Raw genomic sequence first — 24550 nt, 5'->3', positions numbered from 1 at the left:
AAGAGGTTTGGTGTTAGTTAGCCGGCAGAGCCGGAAGGTACTGGAGTCCCATACGGGAGGCAATCCAGCTATAGTTGAGATTTCGGAAGATCCTTCATAACACTGGAGTCCCATACGGGAGGCAATCGAGCTTAATCCAGATTCGTTCCGCACGGGCGAAAATGTTAATAAACTCAACAAGGCTCGTATAGACGTATGACATAAAGTGAGCACAAGAAATCAAAGAACTACTTAATCATGGTAAAACAAGTTATATGTGAAATAAAGAAGTCGTCATTGCAATATCCGGGCGGTCACGACAATATACATATTTTAACATGTAATAAATAATGAGCAATCTATAATAATAATTGTAACAATTTTATATTTGGAAAATACACGCCCCTGAGGGTAAGACAATGAAGGCTAAACATACACAAAGAATTATTATTATGAAACAACTGTTTTTCGTATAACGTATTCATGACAAAAACAAGTTAGATGTGAAACAAAGAAGTCGTTATATATATCTGACAATATATATATGCACATATACATTTTAACATGAAATAAATAATGAGCAATCTTTAAGAATAATTATAACAATTTTACCTTATAAAAATGCATGCCCTTGAGTATAAAACAATGGAAGCTGCTAACTAATAACACTTTAAACAATTAACTTTTCACTACTCCACACTGTTCGCACTTCAACTGCCTATCTTCAACTCTTTAGGCTTCCTTCCAGAATTTCCTACCTAAGTGCCTGTTTTTTGTGCTTCCTTCTATCGACAGTTAATATTACTTTTTCATTGTTATACAACACCTATGTAACAGGTGACGTGGAAGTTGATAAGATAAGTACGGTTTTGCACAAAGTAATAACAAAATAACGTGAGGTATAAAAATAATTAAAACAAAAAAGGAGTATTATTTCTTTTATTGATCAATAACTACATTTTTTTTAGATAAAATTTATCTAAAAAAATGGAAAATTTATACATAATTTTTTTCAAGAACTAAGACAAACATTGCAATAATAATGAAAAGTTTTAAAAACAGTGTTAGAGAGACCATAAAATATAAATATTTTTTCACAATGGCAGCATTTAAAGAAAATATATTCTTTTCGTAAAACATTACGCGGGCCACAACTAATAGCATCGCGGGCCGGATGCGGCCCACGGGCCGCCATTTGGACAACCCTGATCTAGAACCCAAATGGTGTCGAAACTTGGATAAATGAAAAATGTCACAAAAAAGTTACAGGGTGTTAACGTTTCTTTTTTTATTTCTTGTTTTCTCCTTAACTCAGAACCCAGTTAACCGATTTGAGCAAAATTTGCTGTTGCTTAGTTTCTCTTCATGGAGTATGCAGTGATTATGTTCCTATTAGGTTAAATCATACAGGGCGTACAACCCTTTGAAGATATTTTTGTACATTTAAATTTCTATACGTAATTATCAGAAATAGGTAGAGAATTTTATTCTACACAAAAAATGTATACCTACCAAAAGGGGATATTGTATTATTGTTACTGGCGAATATTTTTTTATGAAATAATTTGTTTACATTTATCATATGTGAATATTGTTTGTACTACATACCATCCCTGCCACCCATATTAGTGCTAATGGTGATGTTTTGCTCTTAGAAATTACAAGTGTGAGGTCTGCAGCACGGGCTTCAAGTCAGAAGCGTTGTTGAAAATACATAACCTCGAACACGACCCTGACTCATCTGAGGAGCAACTCTTTCACGTTTGCCCGTCTTGCCTGAGAAAGTTTCCCACACAAAGACAGCTGGTGATGCACGTCGCCCACCACGCTCTACCGAAGGTAATCGTGCAACCGGAAAGGGTAAAATGTCCCGTCTGCTATAAAATGTTTGCGCTGCGGGAGAGATTACAGGTAAGCATTCATTTACAAGACATTGTTTGTTATCAGACTGAATATTTTATCTTAAATGCGTAACAATGTCGGTTCTCATTGTTCTTCACTGGTTTCGACGCTTATCATTTTTTGATCAATGTTATTACTTACACCATTGGTATTTGTATGGATGAACATATATATTTATTTAAATGTATGGGTACATCTCAATGCCAGTCAGTACTAACTGGCATAATGTAATCTTATCTGTAGATGCTTTCATAGTACCTACAGACTAGTAGGTCATTTTGTCAGTAGGTACAAAATAATGCTTTGTGTCAGTAGGCGTTGCGTAAGAGTGACATTTAACAAAACAAAACATACATATCAGACATCCAAATAGCTAAATTGTTATATAAGGTATGTTGTTGATAAGAATGCTACGTTATTTGCAGTCTGATGTGCTTTTCAATCATAACAGTCTTTAAAGGAGCTTATCCGTAGATGCAGTATAAATGTGTATAAATTATACGCAACACCAGAATGCACAACCATCTATTGTTCTCCTAGAGTTAACTATGCATTTCAACTGAGGAATATTTCCTACCGCTGTTTTATTTACCCCGAGATCTCTGTTAATCTCATTTAATTGAACAGTCAGCATTTTCCTATTAGTCCAATCAATAGGTAGAAGAGCTTACAAAAAATACCACCTGGAAACAAAAAATATGATGATATAGGAAAAAAAATTCTAAGAGATAGTGTTTTCTTTCCTGTGGCGCATAAACGGCGAAGTTAACCTAAAATGTTCATAAAAGTCAAACGGTTTTTTGCTAATAAGAAAAAGACTTGAACTCCAATCGAAAAAAGTTAAGTTGTAGCTATTAAAAAACCTATTGATTCGTATTTTTAAATATATCGATTGTTATATTAGTTTCCGAGATATATCGAAAAAACCGTCAAAAATCGACCTTTATGTTTTTGCTGTATCTCTTGCAAATTAAGGTTTTGAAACTTGTTAATTGCTGTAAATGTAGCCCTCGGCAAGCAAAACAAGTGCATTTTTTTAAAATTAAGAAATATTAAAATTTTTTCGAGTTATATCGAATTTTCGAAAAAAAAAGGTCATATCGAAAATCGGCTCTTTTGCTCGACGAGTAGTCGTAGAGAAACGAATCAGGGCTCATTTTTTCCTTAAGAGTTGTACTTTCATGGTAAAAAAGAATGATAACGATTTTATTCATTTCAAGTGTCCAAAAATGACTGAAAAAAGTAAAAATTTTTTGGTCACATTTTTCTTGAATATCTTTTTCAATTTTCATTTCTCGATAATGTGTATTACAGGAGTCTATTGCTGGCATTGTTATGTGAATTTAAGAAAATAACGTTGCTCTACGACCTTCTGGAGCTAAGATAATTTGTTTTTTACAAAAAATTCTACAAGCCGCTATTTAAGTGCTACCCTCCATTCTTACAGAGATTGAAGTTGAAAACATATTTTCAATAAAAAAATACTGTGGTTCATTTTAGCCACTTCTGCATTTTTAATTGTACGTCAAACCGAAGCATTCGAGCACGGCGCGAGCTAACTGTAGGGGGCAGTGGAGTGGGGGTAACGCTACTCGGCCGTTCCAAAAACTGAATTCGCGCGTTCAAATGCGCTCTTACTTTCAAAATTTTCATTATCTCGACTTCTAGACCACATACAAAAATCCATTGGTACTTCATCTGGGGTAGCTCGACAATATAAACTAAAATATGACGTTTATGACGGCCTTAATTACCTTTGAACCGTAAGGAAAAAAATGAGCCCTGATTTGTTACTCTGCCACTATTCGTCGAGCAAGAAGAGATTTTCGAGATGACTTTTTTTTCAAAAATCGATAACAAAAAAATTTTAATATTTTTTAATTTTAAAAAAGGCACTTTTTTTGCTTGTCAACATTTACAGCAAGTAACAAGTTTCAAAACCTTATTTTGCAAGAGATACAGCAAAAACAAAAAAAGAGTCGTTTTTTTTATATATCTCGAAAAGTAATATAGCAATCGATATATTTAAAAATATGAATCAATAGGTTTTTTTAGTGGCTATAAGTCTCTAATTTAACTTTTTTCAATTGGAGTTCAAGTTTTTTTTTTATTAGTGAAAACCCGTTTTTTTTAACTATATTTTTTTTAGGTTAACTTAAGAATAACACTTACCGTGTAGAATCCATTAATATCAGTTATTTCCCATCCCTTTCAGAGGCACATGCTGGTCCACGGGTCAGAGGAGTCCAAACCGTTGCAGTGCAAAACCTGCAGCAAGAGATTCCTGAACAATTCCGCTCTGGCGTGCCACATAAAGACCCACTTCATAGGTAAGAAGGTGTTCGAGTGCCCCATCTGCAAGGAGAGCTTCGACCACGTTCTAAAACTCAAAATGCACGTACCCAAGCACTGCCACAACAACACCTTCACCTGTCCCCACTGCAAGAAAATCTTCAAGAAGTACAGCATCATCCGCAAACACATCAGGGCGTTCCATTGCGAGAGGAAGCACACCTGCCAGCAGTGCACCAAGACGTTCCCCACCCTGGACAAGCTTAGGATGCACCTGTTGCGCCATTCGGACCACAGGGAGTTCCTGTGCGCCGATTGCGGCAAACAGTTCAAGAGGAAGGACAAGCTGAAGGAGCACTGCAAGAGGATGCACTCCGAGGAGAGGGAGAACACCATTCCGAAGCAGTCCAAGCCCGTCGTCGCTGCGAATAAGAAACTCACCCCGAAGGCGGAGCCCACCGACTTCCACAGGTTCATTTATAAGTGCCACGCTTGCTTGGTGGGATTTAAAAGGAGAGGTAAGAATAAAAAGCAATTCGGTATCTTCCTTTAAATTTATTCTGTATTCTGTAATTTGCAAACCATTTAAAAATTTAACGTATATTCGTTATTTTTCTTATTTGGGCAGTAAATTTTAAACCCTACTATTTCACAGCTGATAATTTTTTAAAGAACAACAAATTGATGTGGAATAGAATTGTAAAAAATTACAAATTAATATATTTTCGTGGTACATTTAAATAAGAAATAATAATTGTTGTAATAAACTTCTATTTTGACAAATAATAGAAATTTTCATGTTCATGGATTCACCAATATTCTGCAACTAAAACTGGGACGTTTGAACTACTTCATCTTTAAATTGTGATATAGACAACAAATATTCATAATTAGTATTGCAATGGTCTGTCTGATTTAAAATTTAACGGCGAAATATAAAATTGTCCTATTGCAAATAATTATACAGGGTGTCCGGTACGTACCTCCTAATCTCTCGGGAGTGTATAGGGGAGGTCAAAATAAAACTAGTCCTTCCTATAATTTTTTTTCCTAATGTGCCCCCTAACGGAGTTATGGGGGGTCAAAGGGGTACCTAGAAATTAACGTTTAGGGTTATAACTTTGAAACCACCCTGTATATTTTAATAAAATTTTCGTACGTTGTATTACACATGGAGCTCTACGATTTGATGCTAAAATCAACTTTTTGCTATTATCAGGTGTCCAGAAACGGACTGGCCCTATCACAATTTTTCTCAAAATTTTGACAGAAGTAATTTTATCAAACTGAAAATATTATTATTAGATACTCTGAAGGTTTTTCTTTAAAAATGGTACTCTTTATTTATTTCGAAAAAATGAACGGTTTGCGAGATAAATCGGTTTTGAAAAAAATTGGTAACAAATACAACAACAATTAAAATTTATTTTTTTTACATATTATTTCATGCATTTAATTTCTTTAACTTTATCAAGTCCAGAAATCTTTGAACGGGTTGGCTATACTTTATGAGCAAGTAGTGACCAATTAAAAATAACATTTGAAAAATAACTTACTTACAAGACATGCAACAAAGAACATTCAACAATGAACAAAGGTACCTAAATGTTACTTCGGTAGATGTTCAAAATGAGCACCCCGTACTTCAATGCACTTTCTAATCCTACGAATGTTTTCCCGGTGCACTTGAAATAATATTCCGTGATTATTGCGGAGATGGTCACAGTTCTGTGTTAGCCTCAGCAGAAGTTCCTCTCTACTATTTACGGGTGTTGAATAAACGTTATTTTTTAAATGACCCCACAGAAAAAAGTCTAATGGGTTTAGGTCGGGCGACCTAGGTGGCCATAATACAGGTCCGCCTCGACCTATCCATCGATCACCAAAAACATTCGTCAGATGTTGACGTACTAAACGATCAAAGTGGGGTGGTGCACCGTCATGCATGTACCACATTTCAGTTCTTATTTGAAGGGGCACTTCTTCTAACAAAATATTTAGATTTTCCTCTAAAAATTGCAAATAAAGAGCACCATTAAGTCTTTGCTCCAGAATAAATGGACCAATCAAATGATTCCCGATAATGCCAGCCCACACATTCACCATAAACCTTTGTTGGTAGCGAGTTTGAACTAAAGCGTGAGGGTTTTCTTCATCCCAGACATGTAGATTATGCGAATTAATTATGCCGTCTCTTGTAAAACCTGCTTCATCGGTGAACAAAATAGATGTACCAAAATTATGATTCCGAATATGATGCTGTAAAAACCAATTGGCGTATTGAAGTCTTTTTGGATAATCATCTGGAGACATAGCATGTACTTTTTGGATGTGGTACGGGTAAAGCAATTGTTCTTTCAGAGTTTCATGTACAGCCCATTTTGTAACATTGTTTTGCGCCGCAAGCTTCCTTATGCTATTTGAAGGATTATTAGCAACGTCTTCCAATATTTGTTCCTCTACATGAGGGTCTCGTACTCTCCTCGGGGCTCCTGCTCCACCACGGCGTGGCAAAAAGCTTCCTAAATAAAGGATTCGGAAGAAATTAGTTTCACTAACGTTTTTCACTATTTTTTTTTACCTGTTTCTCTTAAACTACGATCAACTCTTTCAAAAGTTTTTGGACTCGGCAAATGTCGACCCGGAAACCTTTCCTCATAAAGTCTTCTTGCCTCCACGGAGTTGCATAATGCTTCCCCATAAATTAGGTGCATATCAGCATATTCTGCACAGGAATATTCTTCCATTTTTAAATGTTATTTCTAACGGCTTAAAACGAATACCACAATAAAATTGAATTTTTATTCTGTCACGCGCCTTTGACAAGTACTTTAAAATCAACAGGGTCTAACAACGAAAACAATAGAAAAGAACTCCATGGAGACAAGAGCAATAATAATTTGTAGATGTATTTTGGTCATAGATGTTGATTTTACAAGAAACGGCATTATTCATTCCCTTAATTCACCACCAGTAAATGTTTATGGTGAATCTGTAGGCTGGCACTAGCGGGAATGATTTTATTGTAAAAAAATAAATTTTAATTGTTGTTGTATTTGTTACCAATTTTTTTCAAAACCGATTTATCTCGCAAACCGTTCATTTTTTCGAAATAAATAAAGAGTACCATTTTTAAAGAAAAACCTTCAGAGTATCTAATAATAATATTTTCAGTTTGATAAAATTACTTCTGTCAAAATTTTGAGAAAAATTGTGATAGGGCCAGTCCGTTTCTGGACACCTGATAATAGCAAAAAGTTGATTTTAGCATCAAATCGTAGAGCTCCATGTGTAATACAACGTACGAAAATTTTATTAAAATATACAGGGTGGTTTCAAAGTTATAACCCTAAACGTTAATTTCTAGGTACCCCTTTGACCCCCCATAACTCCGTTAGGGGGCACATTAGGAAAAAAAATTATAGGAAGGACTAGTTTTATTTTGACCTCCCCTATACACTCCCGAGAGATTAGGAGGTACTTACCGGACACCCTGTATGCCTTATTATTTGCAGTTGTGAAATAAAAGCAATGAATTCATGAATTTTGGGTTGTATCTGTCATTTCGGAAGCTGATTTGATATTTAGCACGCTTAATTTGTCTCCTCTAGAAAAATCTAACAAGGCATTAATCAGTTCTCTGCGATTTCCGATTACCATGATATATACGTCGCTGAAGTTGGTCGGAGAAATTTTGAAACTTTAAAATATTTTGCATTTATCCATGACAATTAATATGGGCCATTGCATTTGAAAAAAAAAAAGTTTTATAACTCGTAAAATTATAAAATGTAGGTCTTAGTATTTTCGAGGCTCAATAACGTACACGTTTTGCTCACAGATGACAAGATAGAGTAATTTATGCCAAAACGAACAGTGAAAATGCACATTTCTAACTCTTACGGTTTAGACGCTATCTAGCCTCATTTAGAAAGCTGAAATCGTGATTTTTTTCAAAAACAACTGCTTATATCGAAAACGGTAAGTTTTAAACACCATGTACGTTTAATAAACTTTACCTAATATTAACCAAGGATTCAAAAATGCAATAATATACAGGGTGTTCCATTTAAAATAATGAAGTTATGTAGCGCCCACATGAACTAGAACACCTGGAAAGCTAAAAATATGTTCTTTACATGGTCCACTTGATTTCAAGCAACTTTCATTAAAACCATTTTTTTATAAATTTTGCAGTTATTTATAAAAAAGCAGCATTTGGCAACCAAAGTGGTTAAAACATTTTATGTCCTATATTTTAATAGAAAACAGTTTTTCCAAATTTTTCTTTTCTTTTTCCAATTGTTGAAGGAGAAAAACTGTTTTTTTAAGGGCTAATTTTTCCTAAAATTTTGAACCTTAAATACAGACAGATTTTCCTTCTCATCACTTACAAAAGATAAATCAAGTGAGACGAGGCTAAGTACTGATTGAAAAACAAAACTAGACCCCTTCCAACGCGATATAAACGAATTCTATAATTTTAGTTTCAAAATTTCTCCGATCAACTTCGGCTATGTATATCTTGGTAATTGGAAATCGCAGAGAACTGATTGAGGCCTCGTTAGATTTTTCTAGACGAGACAAATTAAACATGCTAAATATCAAATCGTTAGCTTCCGAAATGACATACAACCCAAAATTCATGAATTCATTGCTTTTATTTCACAACTGCAAGTAATAAGGCATATAATAATTTGCAATAGGACAATTTTATATTTCGCTGTTAAATATTAAATCAGACAGACCACCGCAGTACTAATTATGAATATTTGTTGTGTATATCACAATTTAGAAATGAAGTAGTTCAAACGTCCCAGTTTTAGTTGCGGAATATCGGTGAATCCACGAACATGAAAATTTCTATTATGTGTCAAATTAGAAGTTTACTACAACACATGATTCCAGGCAACTTTTATTAAAACAATTTTTTTATAAATTTTACAGTTACAGAGTTACAGATGAATCCCTCTTATGTGGAACGCTCTGTATATTATATGAAAAATAATATAAATGATTTTAATAAATTAAATATCGGCCCATTTCTGCTTTTAGTTTTTATTGCTGTCTGATCAGAGATTAAGCAATTACGATCTGAATTTTTTATGATCAATATTGGGACTTCAATGAATTTGTTTTTATGTTTATTTACTTTACGTTTAGTTTAAAATTTGGTAAAAAAACATTTTGATTATTTTTTTTTTGTTATAGAGGACTGAACTTTTGTGCTCGTTTTTTGTTTACTCTTTTCAAATTAAGGTTTTGTTTCGTTTTGTTATTTTAAATAAAATATGTTTTCCTTTTGTTAATTTGTGCTTGAGGTCTACTTATTTGAGGTAGAAACATACATGCCAAGTCTTTTAATTTTTACAATTTTTCCATTTTTTATATAATTTTTCCAATTTTTCGGTTATTCAAACTGTTAAGTTTATAATCCAGGGAAACATCGACGTGTCTGCGACAAATACCTAGACATTCAAAATCATTTGCAGAAAAGTGTATCCAGTTCTAACGTTAAACACAATTTCAGGGATGCTAGTGAATCACTTGGCCAAACGCCACCCCGACATAAGGCCAGACTCGGTCCCCGAATTGAACCTACCCATCCTCCAGACGACGCGCGACTATTACTGTCAGTACTGCGAGAAGGTGTACAAGAGCAGTTCCAAAAGAAAAGCGCACATCCTGAAGAACCACCCCGGCGCCGCCCTGCCCATGAGCAACCGTAAACAGGGCTCCTTGCAGGAAGTAGCAGGTCTGCCGAATCCGACATTCTCCCAAACCGTAGGGAGCATCACTACGAGGCCGCAGAGCTGCAAGTGGTGCCACAAGCAGTACGCCAGCAAGGCGAAGTTACTGCAGCACCAGAGGAAGAAGCACGCCGATCAAATGGCCACCGAGGCGTCGCAGGTTAAGGGAGAGAATAACGTTTCGGGTAAGAACGTGCAACGGGATGTGGAAAATTGTATTACGCAGGAATACCAGAAGGTGGAAGTAGATAATATTATGAACGATGAGATCGATGATTATGGTATAGAGGATGATTCGCAGTACTGCCACCTATCTATTAACGAAAGTAACGGCAGCTTTATAGAGACGAGCGAACTTGAAAATCCCAACTCGCATTTATACCGGTTGCTAACATCAAATAATGGTAAGTCTATTTTGCAAATATTTATAGGGTTACCGATATTCCATATGCATGGAACGGTCACATATTTTTGGAGTTTAAATAAGACGGTTTAACTAAACGTTAAAGTCGGCGCAAAATTTTAGTTTTTTTCCAATTAACTCTAAATTTTGAACTTTTATACATACCGGGTTTTCAAAAAGTTTGGAACCGTATACGTTTAACACCGGAAATGGAAAAAATTGAAATTTTTACGTTTGGATATGACCTTAACCATGACCTTCAAGGTTATTTAGAGGTTAAGTTGAAAATTTACGGTTCCACTTAAAATTTTCAACTTGACCTCTAAATGACCTTCAAGGTCATGGTCAAGGTCATCGTTGGATTGCTCACTCAAATCCCTGCAACTTTTGTCCTAATAATTTTTTTTATTGAGCATTATTGAGATAGAGGGGTCATTCCAAACTTTTTGAAAACCCGGTATAGATGTCGTTTTTTGATGTAGTATTCGAAATATTTACATTTATAAAAATAGGAAAAATGTGCCTACTCGTAAGCACATATATTAAGAATTTTTGTTAAAATTTCTTGAATATTTCATTAATTTTATAAAAGCAAATTTAGGAATTGCTCAGTAACGGCGTAGACAAAACTAACCCCCCACTTAAAGTTACACTGTATCCAAGAATTCCTGTTCTTTTAATAGATGGAGAGATTGGGGTCAAAATCCCCCGTGATTGGACTAATGCCCAATTTGGTTTTTAATGTGTTGGTCATATGTTGAATAACAGGGTTTAAGAGTTTGTTATTGTTGCTTGTGGGGGGTGCGGGGGTAAATACGAAAATCGCCCCGTGATAAGATTAATGTCAGCAACTCTTAAAATATATTCTAGAACAGGGGTCGGCAAGTAATTTTAGGTGGGGTCCGGATACTTTTGAAATTGTTTAACGAGGTCCAGAAAAAAATTCATATATCTTACTAATTTTTTATTTTTATTTGCATTAAGAACTCAAATCAGTCGCAATTGTAAAATACTAGAAAAAATGATAAGGGAGGCACTCAAACGTAAAAAAATATTTTTTAAATAATTTATTTGAGTAATTTATATTTAAAAAAAATTTTTGGCGGTCCAGTATTTTACCTTCCGCGGTCCGGATCTGGACCGCAGTCTGCCAGTTGCCGACCCTTGTTCTAGACCTTTGAGGAAGTACGAAAATGAAAGTTGCTGACAGCCTAGTTGGGGCAGGAGTGTTTAAAACGGGGTAAAATGTACCATTTACCGAGTGCGCTAGCTGCGTGCGGGAAATGCGTATATCTCGATTGCTCCTTTCTTATTCTTGTTGTCATCATTATTATTATTATTATTATTATTTTTATTTTTATTATTATATAAAATTCAATTTTTTATTTTTTTAAATATTTTTCTGTGATTTTTTTAATAATTTTTAATATTTTAATATTTTGCAAAATAATTGAGTAAGGTAAATAAAAAGTCAACCTCGTAAGTAAAAAAAAATAATTTCAAACAAGGGTAATGTTGGGAAAAATTTACATGTTTACAAAAAATTACAGAGATAGTACGAAGTATTAAAAAGCGCTGTTACTCTAATTTTCATCAATATCGCTATCATTATCTTTACTTATAATTTTTCTTAAAGTTTTGAAAATGATTGTACAATGGAAACATCATCAATTTACGTATACAATACACATAATTTTTATGAAATATACAGGATGTCGCGCTTAGATGTTATACAAGCCTGTAACTCAGGGGTCGGCAAATAATTTTAGGTGGGGTCCCGATACTTTTGAAAATTTTTAACGAGGTCCAGAAAAAAAATTCATATTTCTTACTAATTTTTTATTTTAATTTACACTCAAATTTAATCTGCTTACTTACCATTAAGAACTCAAATCAGTCACATAATTGTAAAATATTACAAAAAGATGATATGGGTGGCACTCAAATGTAAAAAAAATATTTTTTAGATAATTTATACTTTAAAAAAATTTTTGGCGGTCCAGTATTTTACCTTCCGTGGTCCGGACCTGGTCCGCGGTACGCCAGTTGCCGATCGCTGCTGTAACTTCTTTATTTTCTGGTCGATTTCAAAAATTTTTATTTTGGAATGAGGGCTAAGAGAAACTCTATCTAACTGTGATATTGCTGTTTTTATTATTGCAATTCACGGCCAACTAGGACTAGGTGTTTTCTTGACATCAAAACAGTTGATTGGTATTAGCGATTTTTTTTTCCAAAAATGTATTCTCATTCAGCATCCTATATAACGTCCTACCACCAAGCTTCATCTAATTCGATACATCTTCAGGCGAGCATTCCATGATGTCGCGAAAGTAATACAAGCCCGTAACTTCTTTGTTTTTTGGCTGATTTCAAAAAATTTTTTTATGGGATGTAAGGTAAAAAACTAACTGTGATACTGCTGTTTTTTATTAATGCAAAACACGGCCAACTAGTGCTCGTCTGAAGATGTATTGAATTTGATGAAACTTGGTGATAAGACATTTTAAGGAGTGGTACATTTTACCCTGTTTTAAACGCTTCTATCAACAACTTTTATTTTGATACTCCCCCGAAGGTCTAGAATATACATACAGGTTCGGAAAGTCCCCATAGTTCATCGGCCGTTACGTGATAGCGATAATGTAAGTCATAGAAATCCGTGCGATAGAGAAGGATGGCTATAATGAAGGCATCTCATAGTCACCGCCCGCTTCATCCTTCCATAAATAAGATCCACTTCCACTTGTAATTCAGCGACCGGTGGGTCATCTTTGTTTTCGTCATTTGGTTTTTCATCTATTACAGAAAAGGCAAACGACGAAAACAAAGAAGACCACCGGTCGCTGAATTACAAGTGGAAGTGGATCTTATTTGTGGAAGGGCGAAACGGGCGGTGACTATGAGACGCCTTCATTATAGCCATCCTTTTCTATCACACGGATTTCTATGACTTTATCGCTCTCATGTAACGGCCGATGAACCATGGGCACTTTCCGAACCTGTATATTATTACATTAATCTGATCACGGGGCGATTTTCATATTTACCACCGCGCCCCCAACCCCTGCCCCACAAGGGGTGTCAGCAAACTCCTAAATCCTGTTATTCAGCATACGACCAACACATTAAAAACAAAATTGACCATTAGTCCGATAACGGGGAATTTTGACACCAATCTCTTAGTACCGTAACCGATAATATTTCTTTGTAGGAATGCTTCCGCCACGTTGAATGAAGGAACGGAGAGGATTTTAGGGAATTTTTCAATGCTCCTTTGAGAGATTTTCGCCTCTGGGCGATTTTTGTCTGCAAGTCTGCGCCGTAGGTTGAAACCTACGTATAGACGACAGAGATTGCAGTTTGGCTAAGATGTAAGGACGGTTTTAGTAAAGGATTTTTTAACAGATTTTTTAGCAATAATGTTTGTCCATTTGTATTAACAACATGTAAAATTAGCGAATAATATAATTGAGGTCTCGCGACTTCCAGATCTTGCCCGCTTAGAAATAACAAGAGTAAATTTATGTATCTATCAGTTTGACGGCTAAAATTAGTAGTATTAGTAGAAATTTTGTTGGTTATTTTGTATTTATTATAAAAAGTATATATATACGTAGTGGTCGCCGACTAACCGTTTTGAGGAGAGTAAAATTGATATTCGTAAGCTTCCAATTGTCCGCAATAACTGGTTTAAGGAACAGTTGTATGTAGCTTAAATATTTTTCTTACCGACGAGCAATAAAATCGTTATGATTTATCGAGAAATAACTACGGGAACTAGAATTATTTGTGAAGTGGACGTATTTGTAAGAATTAGTTTGAAAATTGTTTTTCACTTTTGAGCTCATCCTACGAGTATTAATAATTGTTGAATTTGAGGAAAAGTAATGTCGATACTTGTTTGCCTTTATATTTTATGTCGATCGATCTTCAAAAATATGAACGGTTCGTTTTAAAGGTAAGTCTCGTAGGGTTGACTGATAATTTTCGATTTAAAACAAATAACTTTTTTATGGATAATCTTTTTGATGACTTGCCAATGTACAGTTGCCAAGTGTTACTTTTAAGTGCAAATTGTGACGTTATCGTATTGTTTTTTGTCTAAACTAAGGAAAAGTGCACTTCTGAAAATTTTAAATTTATTGTGATACTCCGAATTCGTTCGTCTCCATAAGAAAATCTTGGATACCTTCATTTCGATTTATAAACAAACGTCCGGATTAAATTTTGAAATGGGGAAGGCATATCAAATGTTTCATAAAATTAGAGCAGATAGAAAAAAATAGTTGCCATTTTAATATCAAATTTGAGTTTATTTATTTTTGTTAAATAATTCGCTCTCAAAAATTTATAATTTTTTTGACTTTAATTTTTTGTACTTTCTCGCTCTTTATATTCTAAGTCAGAATTCTCACCTGGAAATAGAGACTCCCAATCCCAGGATCTCGAGGTTAATCCTGAAAACCAATCGAATTGTTTGTAATTATTACGTCAAACCAAATGACGCACATTAGACGATCAATAAATTAATTTTTGTAATTCAAAAATAAATCTATGGAATTTTTTTTTTAATAAATTGTAGGATTGGGATGCAATTCTGACCCGGGACGTCATCTATTTTTAATCGGTTGCTTGTCTTACACAGTTGGAAAGTAAATAGCAGCTTTGAGAGTCAAAAAAATATTTTAAAAGTTGCGATTTGCCAAAATAATAAACATTTTCTTTAAATAACGGCATTAAGCAAATCTGAAAATTTTTGCATATAAAATGACGTTAAATTTCCGATTGCAGGTCTGCTAACATTTTTGTGGTTGATATACAGGATGGTCCCGAGGTAGTGGGCCAAAGTTCATGGGTATATTCCCGAAGCAAAAATATTGCGATTTAGCCGAACTTACCTTAGTGCAAAAGTTGATAGTTAAAGAGATGTTTAATGTAAAATATTTTAGTTTATTTCCATTTATTTCTTAATAAATGCAAATATCTACACAAAATTTTGGGGTTTGGGGTTCTTTGGATAGAGGAATTGAAATTTGTTCACATTTTGGTTATACTTCATAGAGGGCGCCAGCTGCCGTGTCTTTGGTGTCGAATTCTTATTTTCCAACCTTTTTTACACAAAAAAGGTAGACTTTATGAAAGTAGCTGTCTCGCACCGTTTTCGAGATATTTGGCTTTGAAACTTCCAATGCTAATAAATGAAATAATTAATATAATTTAGAAAATGTCAAAAACAAGGGTTTATTTAGAATTAAAAATTGTAATGCACAGTAAAATATTAAACATTAGTAAAAAATATGCCTTTTTGACAATAATTGCTCAAAATGTCCACCTTTAACTTCAATACATTTATCAAACCATTTATTAAAAGATTCTTATTTTAAAGTATAAATCTTTAATGCGAAATGACTTTGCAGCATTTAAAACCTGCTACTAAAGTTGTTCTCAAGTGTTTATACTTTCTCCATAAACAACTGATTTCATGTAACTTCAAAAACGAAAACCTCGGTATTCTATCTCGCATTTATGTATACGAGTATACAATTTAATTTGTAAGCTAAGATGTCATTTTAATTAGATACGAATAATACTTTATAGAAATTAGCATACAAATGACAGCAATAAGACAAGTGGAAGACGTGAATTATTTGATTTTCGTCCAAATCCTACTTAAGAAACTTTACGGCTAAATTAATAATACCTGTAGGTAGTGATGTGAGTGAAAATATATAACAAATTGATATATATCAATTTTTGATACATATCAGCTATTATATTTATGTTAATAGCTGATATATATCAATTTTCCCGCCATTTCATGAATAAAGCCAAATTTCAAACATAACCTTACATTTTAAAACTAAAAACTTGTGGTGTGGTAGGCTTGAGTTGGACTGTAGTAGCTCTTGGGTACCTGGAATATCTCCGTCAAAAATGAATATAAAAATCTGAAATTTTAGGGGTGTACTATAGATGGGAAGAACTAAGAGCGCACGTAATTTCAAGTCACCCCTTCCACCCTAGGGGGTGACGGGTGGTTTTTTTAGATGTACCCTACTCATTTTGCGAGTTTCGGATTCTATGCGTAAAACTACCCCCGAAAGCGCGTTCTTGCCGAATTCGCACAAAAACCAAACCACCACCCTCGTATGGATTTTGTCGTTTTTTCGATGAGCATTTTTCTCCTTCAAAAATAAATATAGAAATCTGAAATTTTAGGGGTGTACTATAAGTGGGGAGACCTAAGAGCGAACCTGATTTCAACTGGCCCTTTCCACCTTAGTAGGTGCAGAGGGGGTGAGGGGTGGTCTTTTAGACGTACCCCCAAGAACGCGTTTCTGGGGGTAGTTTTACGCGTACAATCCGAAAATCGCAAAATAAATAGGGTACGTCTAAAAAAAACCTTCACCCCACCCCCTAGGGTGGAAGGGGTGAGTTGAAATTACGTGCGCTCTTAGGTCTCCCCATTTATAGTACACCCCTAAATTTTCAGATTTTTAAGTACTACTTTAAAGCAGTTTCTTTATTATCATAAGTTTTTGATAATTTTTATTTCAATTTTTATCTTTAATTTTTTTTAAGTACGTATTGTGATATACAAAGACTAAATTTTCTTGTTCTAGAAATTTCCCATTTTTTATTTCTGGGTTGATAAAACTAAATTGCTAATAAACAGCGTACTTGCTTATAAACAGTCAGTAGCACGCAACAAAAATTAGAAGTCAGTATGATAAAAAAAATATAAAATTCCAATCTAAATATGAAAAAAAATAAAGATCACTTGATAACTTTTCTTAAAGTTCATATATATGACATGTATTTGGTGTCAAATTAATCAGCAAGGCATTAGCAATATAAAAAAACTAATTTGAATATAGTTTTTTTTTAACAAAATTCATCTGATATATATAATGATATATATTTTGATATATATCACCCAAAACTAAATAGCATGCTATTTTACATCACTACCTGTAGGTACTAATTGTAATTTAATGCAACAACATTGGAAGTTTCAAAGCCAAATATCTCGAAAACGGTGCGAGATAGCTACTTTAATAAAGTGTACCTTTTTTGTGCAAAAAAAGTTGGAAAATAAGAATTTGTTACCAAAGATGAGATACCTTAAAAGTACAAAAAAGTTATGTCCTTTTTAACACATTCATTCTACTGCAGCTAGCGCCCTCTTAGAACTTTAACCAAAATGTATACACATTTCAATTCCTCTACTCGAAGACCTCCAATCCCCAAAATTTTGTGAGGATATTTGCATTTGTTAAGGAATAAATTAAAAAAAACTGAAATAATATTTTACATTTAACACCCTGTATCTCTTTAAGTATCAACTTTTGGACTAAGGTAAGTTCGGCTAAATCGCAATGTTTTTACTTGGGGAATCTACCCTTGAATTTTGGCCCATTACCTCGGGACCACCCTGTACAGTAGGCTTATTAAAAAAAAATTGACTTTATTTTTTTTCAAAATCCCCTCTGACGTAGATTCAAGGAGGTGAGAAGAGATGCCTGTAAAAATCGGAACTCTTAATATTAATATTTAGATGTCGCGCATCGCGATTTTCTATTTTCTATTTCAATAACATGGTAAAAATTATGTTTCAGTATCAGAATTTTATACATATTTTAAAAACCAATAGACCCACTCGTACAAAAGTTATTCAAATTAGTGCTGGCAACTAAAATCGGTCTTTTGGATAGTCGGTAAACCGATTTCGAATAATTCGGATTTTTATGAAATCCGAAAACCGGTTATTCGGTTATTCGATTCTTCAAATATCCGAAAACCGATTATTCGATGATCTACTTCCTTTTTTTTTTTTTAGACATCGATTTGTCCGATTGCAATTGACCGACTTCCAGATTTTTGTAAAGACTTGTATTTTTTTTTAGACAATTTCCGATTTTCAGGTATCCGGTTTTGGCGATTCAAGTAACGGGATATTCGAATAACCGGTTTTAGCAACTATTCGACTAACCGGTTTTATCTGAAATCGGTTTTTACGGAACCCGATTAACCGGTTTCACTTTTTTCCTGTTTTTGCCAGCACTAATTCAAATTCAAAGTTAAATTTGTTATAATTACGTTTTCTCCAATTTCAGGAGTTGTCACGAAATATTAAAAAAAAGTCAAAATCAAGTCTTTCAAATTAATATGACTGAAAATCCCATCATTTCTGGAAAGAATCAATTAAAATCCTTTTTATTGTATTAAATACTATTTGAAATTATTTCTTTACCGATGATAAATGACTTTTCGGTTGTGATAGTTTAACCATTTTCCACTATTTTGACCTTTAAATGCCTTTTTTTTTATAATATTTCACGATAACTTTAATCATTTTACCTGAAATTGGAGAAAAAAGTGTAATTATAACAAATTTAACTTTGAATTTGAATAACTTTTGTACGAGTAGGCTTACCAAAAAATGATAAGGGACATTTTTTGTAGAACATTCAATTCCTTACAAGAATACGTTTCAGTCATTTAAATCCATCTATTGGTTTTTAAGACACAATTCTAAAATTGGAAAATAATTTTTCCAATGCTATTTAAATGCAAAATAGAAAATCGCGATGTTCAATATTAAGAGTTCAAATTTTTACAGGCATCTCTTCTCACCTCCCCAAATCTATTTCAGAGGGAATGTTGAAAAAAAAAATAGTCGATTTTATTTGAATCAGCCTAATATACAGGGTGTCTCACCAGGAATCGCCGCTATTGATATCTCGGAAAGTACTGATCCGATAAATCTGAAAATTTGACAACCTAGCAAAGGTGCTAGGGCCAACACAGCTAAAATATTTAAAACTTTGTGGCCCTTCTGGTTATACTGGAAATCAACATTATCGTATTATATTATTATTTCGGATTCCACGTGAAATTTGAGGGTCACTTTATTAAATATTTATTTTGATATATTAATTTTTAAAGAAAAAATTTGACAGATGCAAGGGTCCGCGTAGATGCTAGTAATTTTTTTCAGGCCACTTTGATAACAAGTCTGGTACGAGAAAAACTGTCCAAAAAATAGAAAATTGCAAATATCTCTAAAAGTAGTAACGGCAACCCTAACAATGCTTATATGGCTTGAAAAGAAATTTCAATCTGCATCTGACAGATTAAAAAATACAGGGTGTTCCATTTAAGTTAACAAAGTCATAGCTGTTTGAAGTTATCAAAATGTAACAGCAAAAATGAAACACCTAGTATTAAATGTTTTAATTTGTTGGTACACTATGATTTAGTATTACTTATGCATACCCTTTGCAAGTACCAAAAATCCACTGGATATCACGCTCCTGAAAAGAGTTACTAGCATCTCCGCGGACCCTCGCAACTGTCAAATTTTTCCTTTAAAAATTAATATCTCAAAATCTACAACTCCTAGATATAGGGAGTATTTGATAAAGTGGCCTTCAAATTTCACGTTGAATCCGAAAATATAGGGTGTCCCATTTAAAATAAGAAAATTAATGCTTTCCGAGACATCGATAGTGGCGATTCCTGGTGGGATACCCTGTATAATACATGGCCAAATCTGTTTTGTCTACCAACTTGAGAAGTTGGGGTTCATATAAATGCATATAGCGAATTGCGCTTTGTGAATTTTCTTTCGGCATAACATCCACATTTCCCAATCAGCAACTGTAAGAACCCAGCTTAATAGCGACTTTTCAGTTGTCCTTCTAATTTCTAAATGACATCCTTTGAGCATGTCTGCTTAAAAATTGACATTTTTTGAGAACTCGTGCGTAGAGGAATTATTGTATTCTTTGTAGAAAAGTGTCGACAAAATGTCACATTTAAATATTATTTTACTTCGTTACGTTAACTGCAAAATAAAATTTATTATTTCTTGTTCTAAAATTATGAGAAGATGTTCATGGGGCAAATTTATAACATGTTGCAATATAAGTTTTTAGACACTTGATATGCGACATTTTTCATGTTGCGTGCCTGAAACACTTACCTGCGATAGAACGTAATTTATATTTTTCTATACATATTTGTTAATTATGTTGTTAAAAATGTAGTAGTAATTATTTCATCTCAGTCATTACATCTAATACTGAGTTTATATCTCACATTATTTGCATATTGAGTGTATAGGGCAAAGTAATTGGTAGAAAAATTGGACGCTTATAATTTTTTTTTCCACATTTGGTCACTCCACAAAAATTTAAAGAGCTATTTTTATTATATAATTCAAGAAGTCAAAATTAATTTACTCAACTATGTAATTATTTTGGTAATTGTTGTATCATTGTCGAAGAATTATCTAAGTATCAGATTTTTGCCTACAATGTAATTTTTTTTATAAAAGTTTTGACTGATTTACATTTATTTATTTATTTTTTATTGTGATTAAATTGTGAATTGTACAAATTGTTATCTTGTTAAAGAAATATATATATTTAAATATATTCTGTCTGCAATCAATAAAGCGATTTTTTATTTTCTGGTTTAAAAAATTTAAGAGATCGTCGTGTTACTTGGAGTATATACTGCTGGAACTGGAGGTAGCCTTCCCCAAGTCTGTCTGTCTCTTTCACCTGTGATCAGTGATTACAGATTTGTTGTAACCACGTTACCATCAACATCCAATTACCAATTGTGGACACATTGTGCTAAAGCTTCTTGTCTATGGACTTAACACACCGTTAAGGCCATTAACACAATTTCAAAAATTGCGGGCTTGGAGTTTAGCCGGTTTGGAGGGGGAAAATGTTATTCACTAGAGGGAGCTACAGTGACAGTGCTCTACCAACACCGGGGTACAACGATCCGTTATCCCTGCTGTATGCATATGGATCCAGAGGACCTTTCGATTTGGCAGAAATATTACCTAATAGTAGTGATGGGAATAATCGAATGAATTAAATAATCGAGAGGTTACCTTTCGAATTAATTTCATAATCGAATGATCATTCGAATGAATAATCGAAAGTTCACTGAAAATTTCTGGTCTATCCCAAATCATATGCGAAACATGTTGACGTTAGGTAAATGAATGACTGTCGCGGATTGGGGCAGTTCTTCCATATTTCTTCGTTGCCAGTTGAGTGAATCAGCAGCATGTGTTTAAAATGAGTAGTCGCCGCCTAAACGGTACATTGTTTGGATTTTTTTGAAAAAAAAAATTATATAGAAAACATAATTTGGCATTATTTTCATTCATATGAATTTTTATCCCCGCTAAATAAAGCTCCCATCTAACCCCCCGCGATGCCACTCATAAGATTCCTGCATACCTTTTTTCTTGTTTGTCGGTGCGGTGTTATTCGATTGTCTCATCTATCCTCTCGGCCGTCTTATCTCGAGATGTTGTAGCTCGTTAGAGCGTTGGAACAATCGAAACATCTGCGCACTCGCTCGAGTAGTGCAGGTATTAGTAACGCTGTGGCCACTGTCATTCGTATCCGAATAATCGAATGATTCTTTATAACCACTCGAGATATCTCGAGAGATTTTCATAATCGATATAATCGATAATTTTCATTCGAGTAGTCCCATCACTACCTAATAGCAATTTAGAGTTACTCTGAACTGATATTAGTTGCTAATTGGATAGGTACTGTTTTTGCCAGCGCCCCAGGCTTATAGCATTTTCCATTTGCCTGCACTTTTGCACTCAGTGCACTAAAAGATAGAGTTAGTGCAGGTGAATGGAAAACGCTGCTACAACAGCTGTCATTTTGCAATCTGTAAACACATTTTACTAAGTGAGGTTATGTTAAAATTATTTTAATTTGAAATATCTAAACACGTGTTTGTTTATCGCAATGGCAAAGACCTCAAAAAAAAGAAAGCTTACTGAAGCTGAAGCAGAAGATAAAACAACAGGGCTATTACCGACAGTTAGACGATCAGATGAGCCAGTAGAAAAAAAGGTTTTTATCTTTGAACTATATTTGAGTAGTATTTACAGAATTGTATATTCCAGGCAAAATGGGTTAACAAACAGCGAGTGTTGATATTTGCATCTAGAGGAATTAGTCATAGAGACAGGCATTTAATGGAAGATTTAAAAAAAATTATGCCCCATCACAAACCTGAGGCTAAAATGGAACGTTCCAAAACGTTATCGGTTATAAATGAAATGTGTGAGATGAAAAACTGTAGCAAGGCAGTAATGTTTGAGGGACGAAAAAAGAAAGATTTATATATGTGGTTGTCCAATGTTCCTAATGGACCAAGCGCAAAGTTTTTCGTAGAAAATAGTAAGATTTTTAGCTTAGAGAAATATAACATTTTTATATTTGTTTTTGTTTTAGTATACACTATGGAAGAGCTGAAACTAACAGGGAACTGTTTAAGAGGATCAAGGCCAATATTGAGTTTTGATCCGATATTTTTAGAAAAACCACATTATGCTTTATTAAAAGAACTCCTTTCGCAGATATTTGGAGTTCCCAAACATCATCCAAAGAGTCAACCTTTTTTTGATCATGTTTATACATTTACAATTTTAGACAACAGGATATGGTTCCGAAATTTTCAAATTTTATCCGAGGACGGAGCCTTGGCAGAAGTAGGACCTAGATTTGTATTAAATCCTGTAAGAAAATATTATTACTAAATTAACTTTTTCTTTTCACTATAACAATTTTAGGTTAAGATATTTTCTGGTAGTTTCGGGGGCGTTGCGTTGTGGGAAAATCCAAATTACATGAGTCCAGCAAAATACCGCCAACAACTGAGAATAAGCGCTAAAAATAAATACCTCAACAGGATGCAGCAAAAGGCGCACGCAGAAGCTACAAGACCCACAGATAGTTACAAGTTAACGCCATTAGACGATATTTTTAAAGGCGATCCTCTAAAAAAGGCCCTCGATCTGGATAAAGATAGTAACGTTAAACATAACGGAGATGTGTCGAAAAAGCCAAAGAAGAAGAAGAAGAAGAAAATAAAAAAGGTGTCTGTATCAACTATGAAGAAATCAAAAGTATAATTTGATTAGGTGTTTAATAAAATTTGTATTGTAGTGAAGACTTTTATTTATTATTCTTATGCTAATATTCGGGATATAACAAAATTTTGTGACTGAGTGTACGTTTGAACTACAAGAATGCATACATCGAAATCACGAACATTTATTGTGTTAATCTAAGCATACAATTTTTAGAAAAGCTTAGTTCAGGTCTATAATTGGCGTCTTCTAATAATAAATAATTATGAGATATTTGAGACTGCAAATATGAAATTGTAGTTTACTCTTGTCTGGTTTTGACAATGTGTTATTAATTTTTCGAAAGATAGACTCGACCAGCAAATTCCATTTGGGTTTTTAATTTATTTCGTAGATTCTATTTTCTCAATCTTTTGAATTAAATTTTTTTGGTCGTAGAATGCTTTCTGAAAACATCAAATTAAAAAAATTTGTTTATTCCTGCATGTTAGACATTCTCATTTTTTTACTTTGTTGTCAATTTTTAACTTGGATAAGAATGACCTCTTTCGTTTAAGATTATTCAATATAACTAATGGTAGAAAATAATATTTATAGTCGAAGTTAAACAGCAGTTAGTGGCGAGCAGGTAAATAATGCATTTTCAATTATTTTCTTGTTCAAAAATCCTTCAGACTATAAAAGCAAATTTAGCATTCTTTTGTGTTAATCAAATAAATAGTCTTGTTACAATTAGTTTTTAACACGTTGACTGCGAGATAATCTCAATGTACTTTGTCCGTGACTGCGATACATATCTTCGGGGATATGTAACAAAACTTCTGTGTGCGGTACATATCCCTGGGGATATGTAATTTTTTTTACATTTGACCCTATAAAATTAAAAATAACACAATTATTGCTATAAACTTGCATGTATCTGTAACTATATATCCTAGGATACTAACGTTTTCATTCGCAAAGAGTTTTGAAAAGGAAATAATAGAAAAATCATTATTTCTAAAAACTACAGATTCTGCAACTTCCACAAGATACAGTAAAAATGTGATTATTGAGATTCAAATATTTTCTATAATGAGTACATACCCCCCAAGGTATGTACCGCAGTCAACGTGTTAAAATACATTTGTGTACGCTTCTACTCTAATATTCATGTATTACAAACACATGAATTGTAGACAATCTACAGTGCAAGTGGAGGGAGATAATGCGGGTTAATGGTGACAAAACGAGTACATTTAACTATGAATTTGAATGTTTTTCATTGCTGGAAGCCATCAACAGACTATG

At 33.7% G+C, this 24550-nt stretch overlaps 2 protein-coding genes across 2 annotated transcripts in view; both read left to right on the top strand.

The window, feature by feature from the left end:
- Nucleotides 1-14280, top strand: part of LOC108911957 (PR domain zinc finger protein 10) — a 20972-nt gene extending 6692 nt beyond the window's left edge. Inside the window, exons 9-12 of the mRNA XM_018717047.1 lie at nucleotides 1635-1890; nucleotides 4097-4691; nucleotides 9704-10327; nucleotides 13541-14280. Coding sequence (XP_018572563.1) covers nucleotides 1635-1890; nucleotides 4097-4691; nucleotides 9704-10327; nucleotides 13541-13560 — 1495 coding nt within the window. The 3' untranslated portion in view covers nucleotides 13561-14280. The remainder of the gene's footprint in view (nucleotides 1-1634; nucleotides 1891-4096; nucleotides 4692-9703; nucleotides 10328-13540) is intronic.
- A 7788-nt stretch (nucleotides 14281-22068) lies between these two features.
- Nucleotides 22069-23335, top strand: LOC108911952 (ribosome biogenesis protein BRX1 homolog). Its single transcript, XM_018717043.1, has 4 exons — nucleotides 22069-22238; nucleotides 22292-22568; nucleotides 22623-22906; nucleotides 22961-23335. Exons 1-4 carry the CDS (start codon nucleotides 22131-22133, stop codon nucleotides 23300-23302), a joined length of 1011 nt encoding a protein of 336 aa, XP_018572559.1. The 5' UTR covers nucleotides 22069-22130; the 3' UTR covers nucleotides 23303-23335.
- The last annotated feature ends 1215 nt before the right edge of the window (nucleotides 23336-24550 follow it).

Source organism: Anoplophora glabripennis, unplaced genomic scaffold (genome assembly GCF_000390285.2).
Source record: "Anoplophora glabripennis isolate ALB-LARVAE unplaced genomic scaffold, Agla_2.0 scaffold389, whole genome shotgun sequence".
In the NCBI taxonomy this organism is placed as follows: Eukaryota; Metazoa; Arthropoda; class Insecta; order Coleoptera; family Cerambycidae; genus Anoplophora; species Anoplophora glabripennis.
The sequence above is the reverse complement of the archived record's forward strand: the minus strand, read 5'-3'. Positions and strand labels throughout refer to the sequence as shown.

Excerpts from the sequence above, each read along its gene's own strand:
- LOC108911952 (XM_018717043.1), top strand. The coding sequence starts at position 22,131 with ATGGCAAAGACCTCAAAAAAAAGAAAGCTTACTGAAGCTGAAGCAGAA. Across the intron at positions 22,239-22,291 it reads ATGAGCCAGTAGAAAAAAAG|GCAAAATGGGTTAACAAACA; the intron begins GTTTTTATCTTT and ends TGTATATTCCAG. Across the intron at positions 22,569-22,622 it reads AAAGTTTTTCGTAGAAAATA|TATACACTATGGAAGAGCTG; the intron begins GTAAGATTTTTA and ends TTTTTGTTTTAG.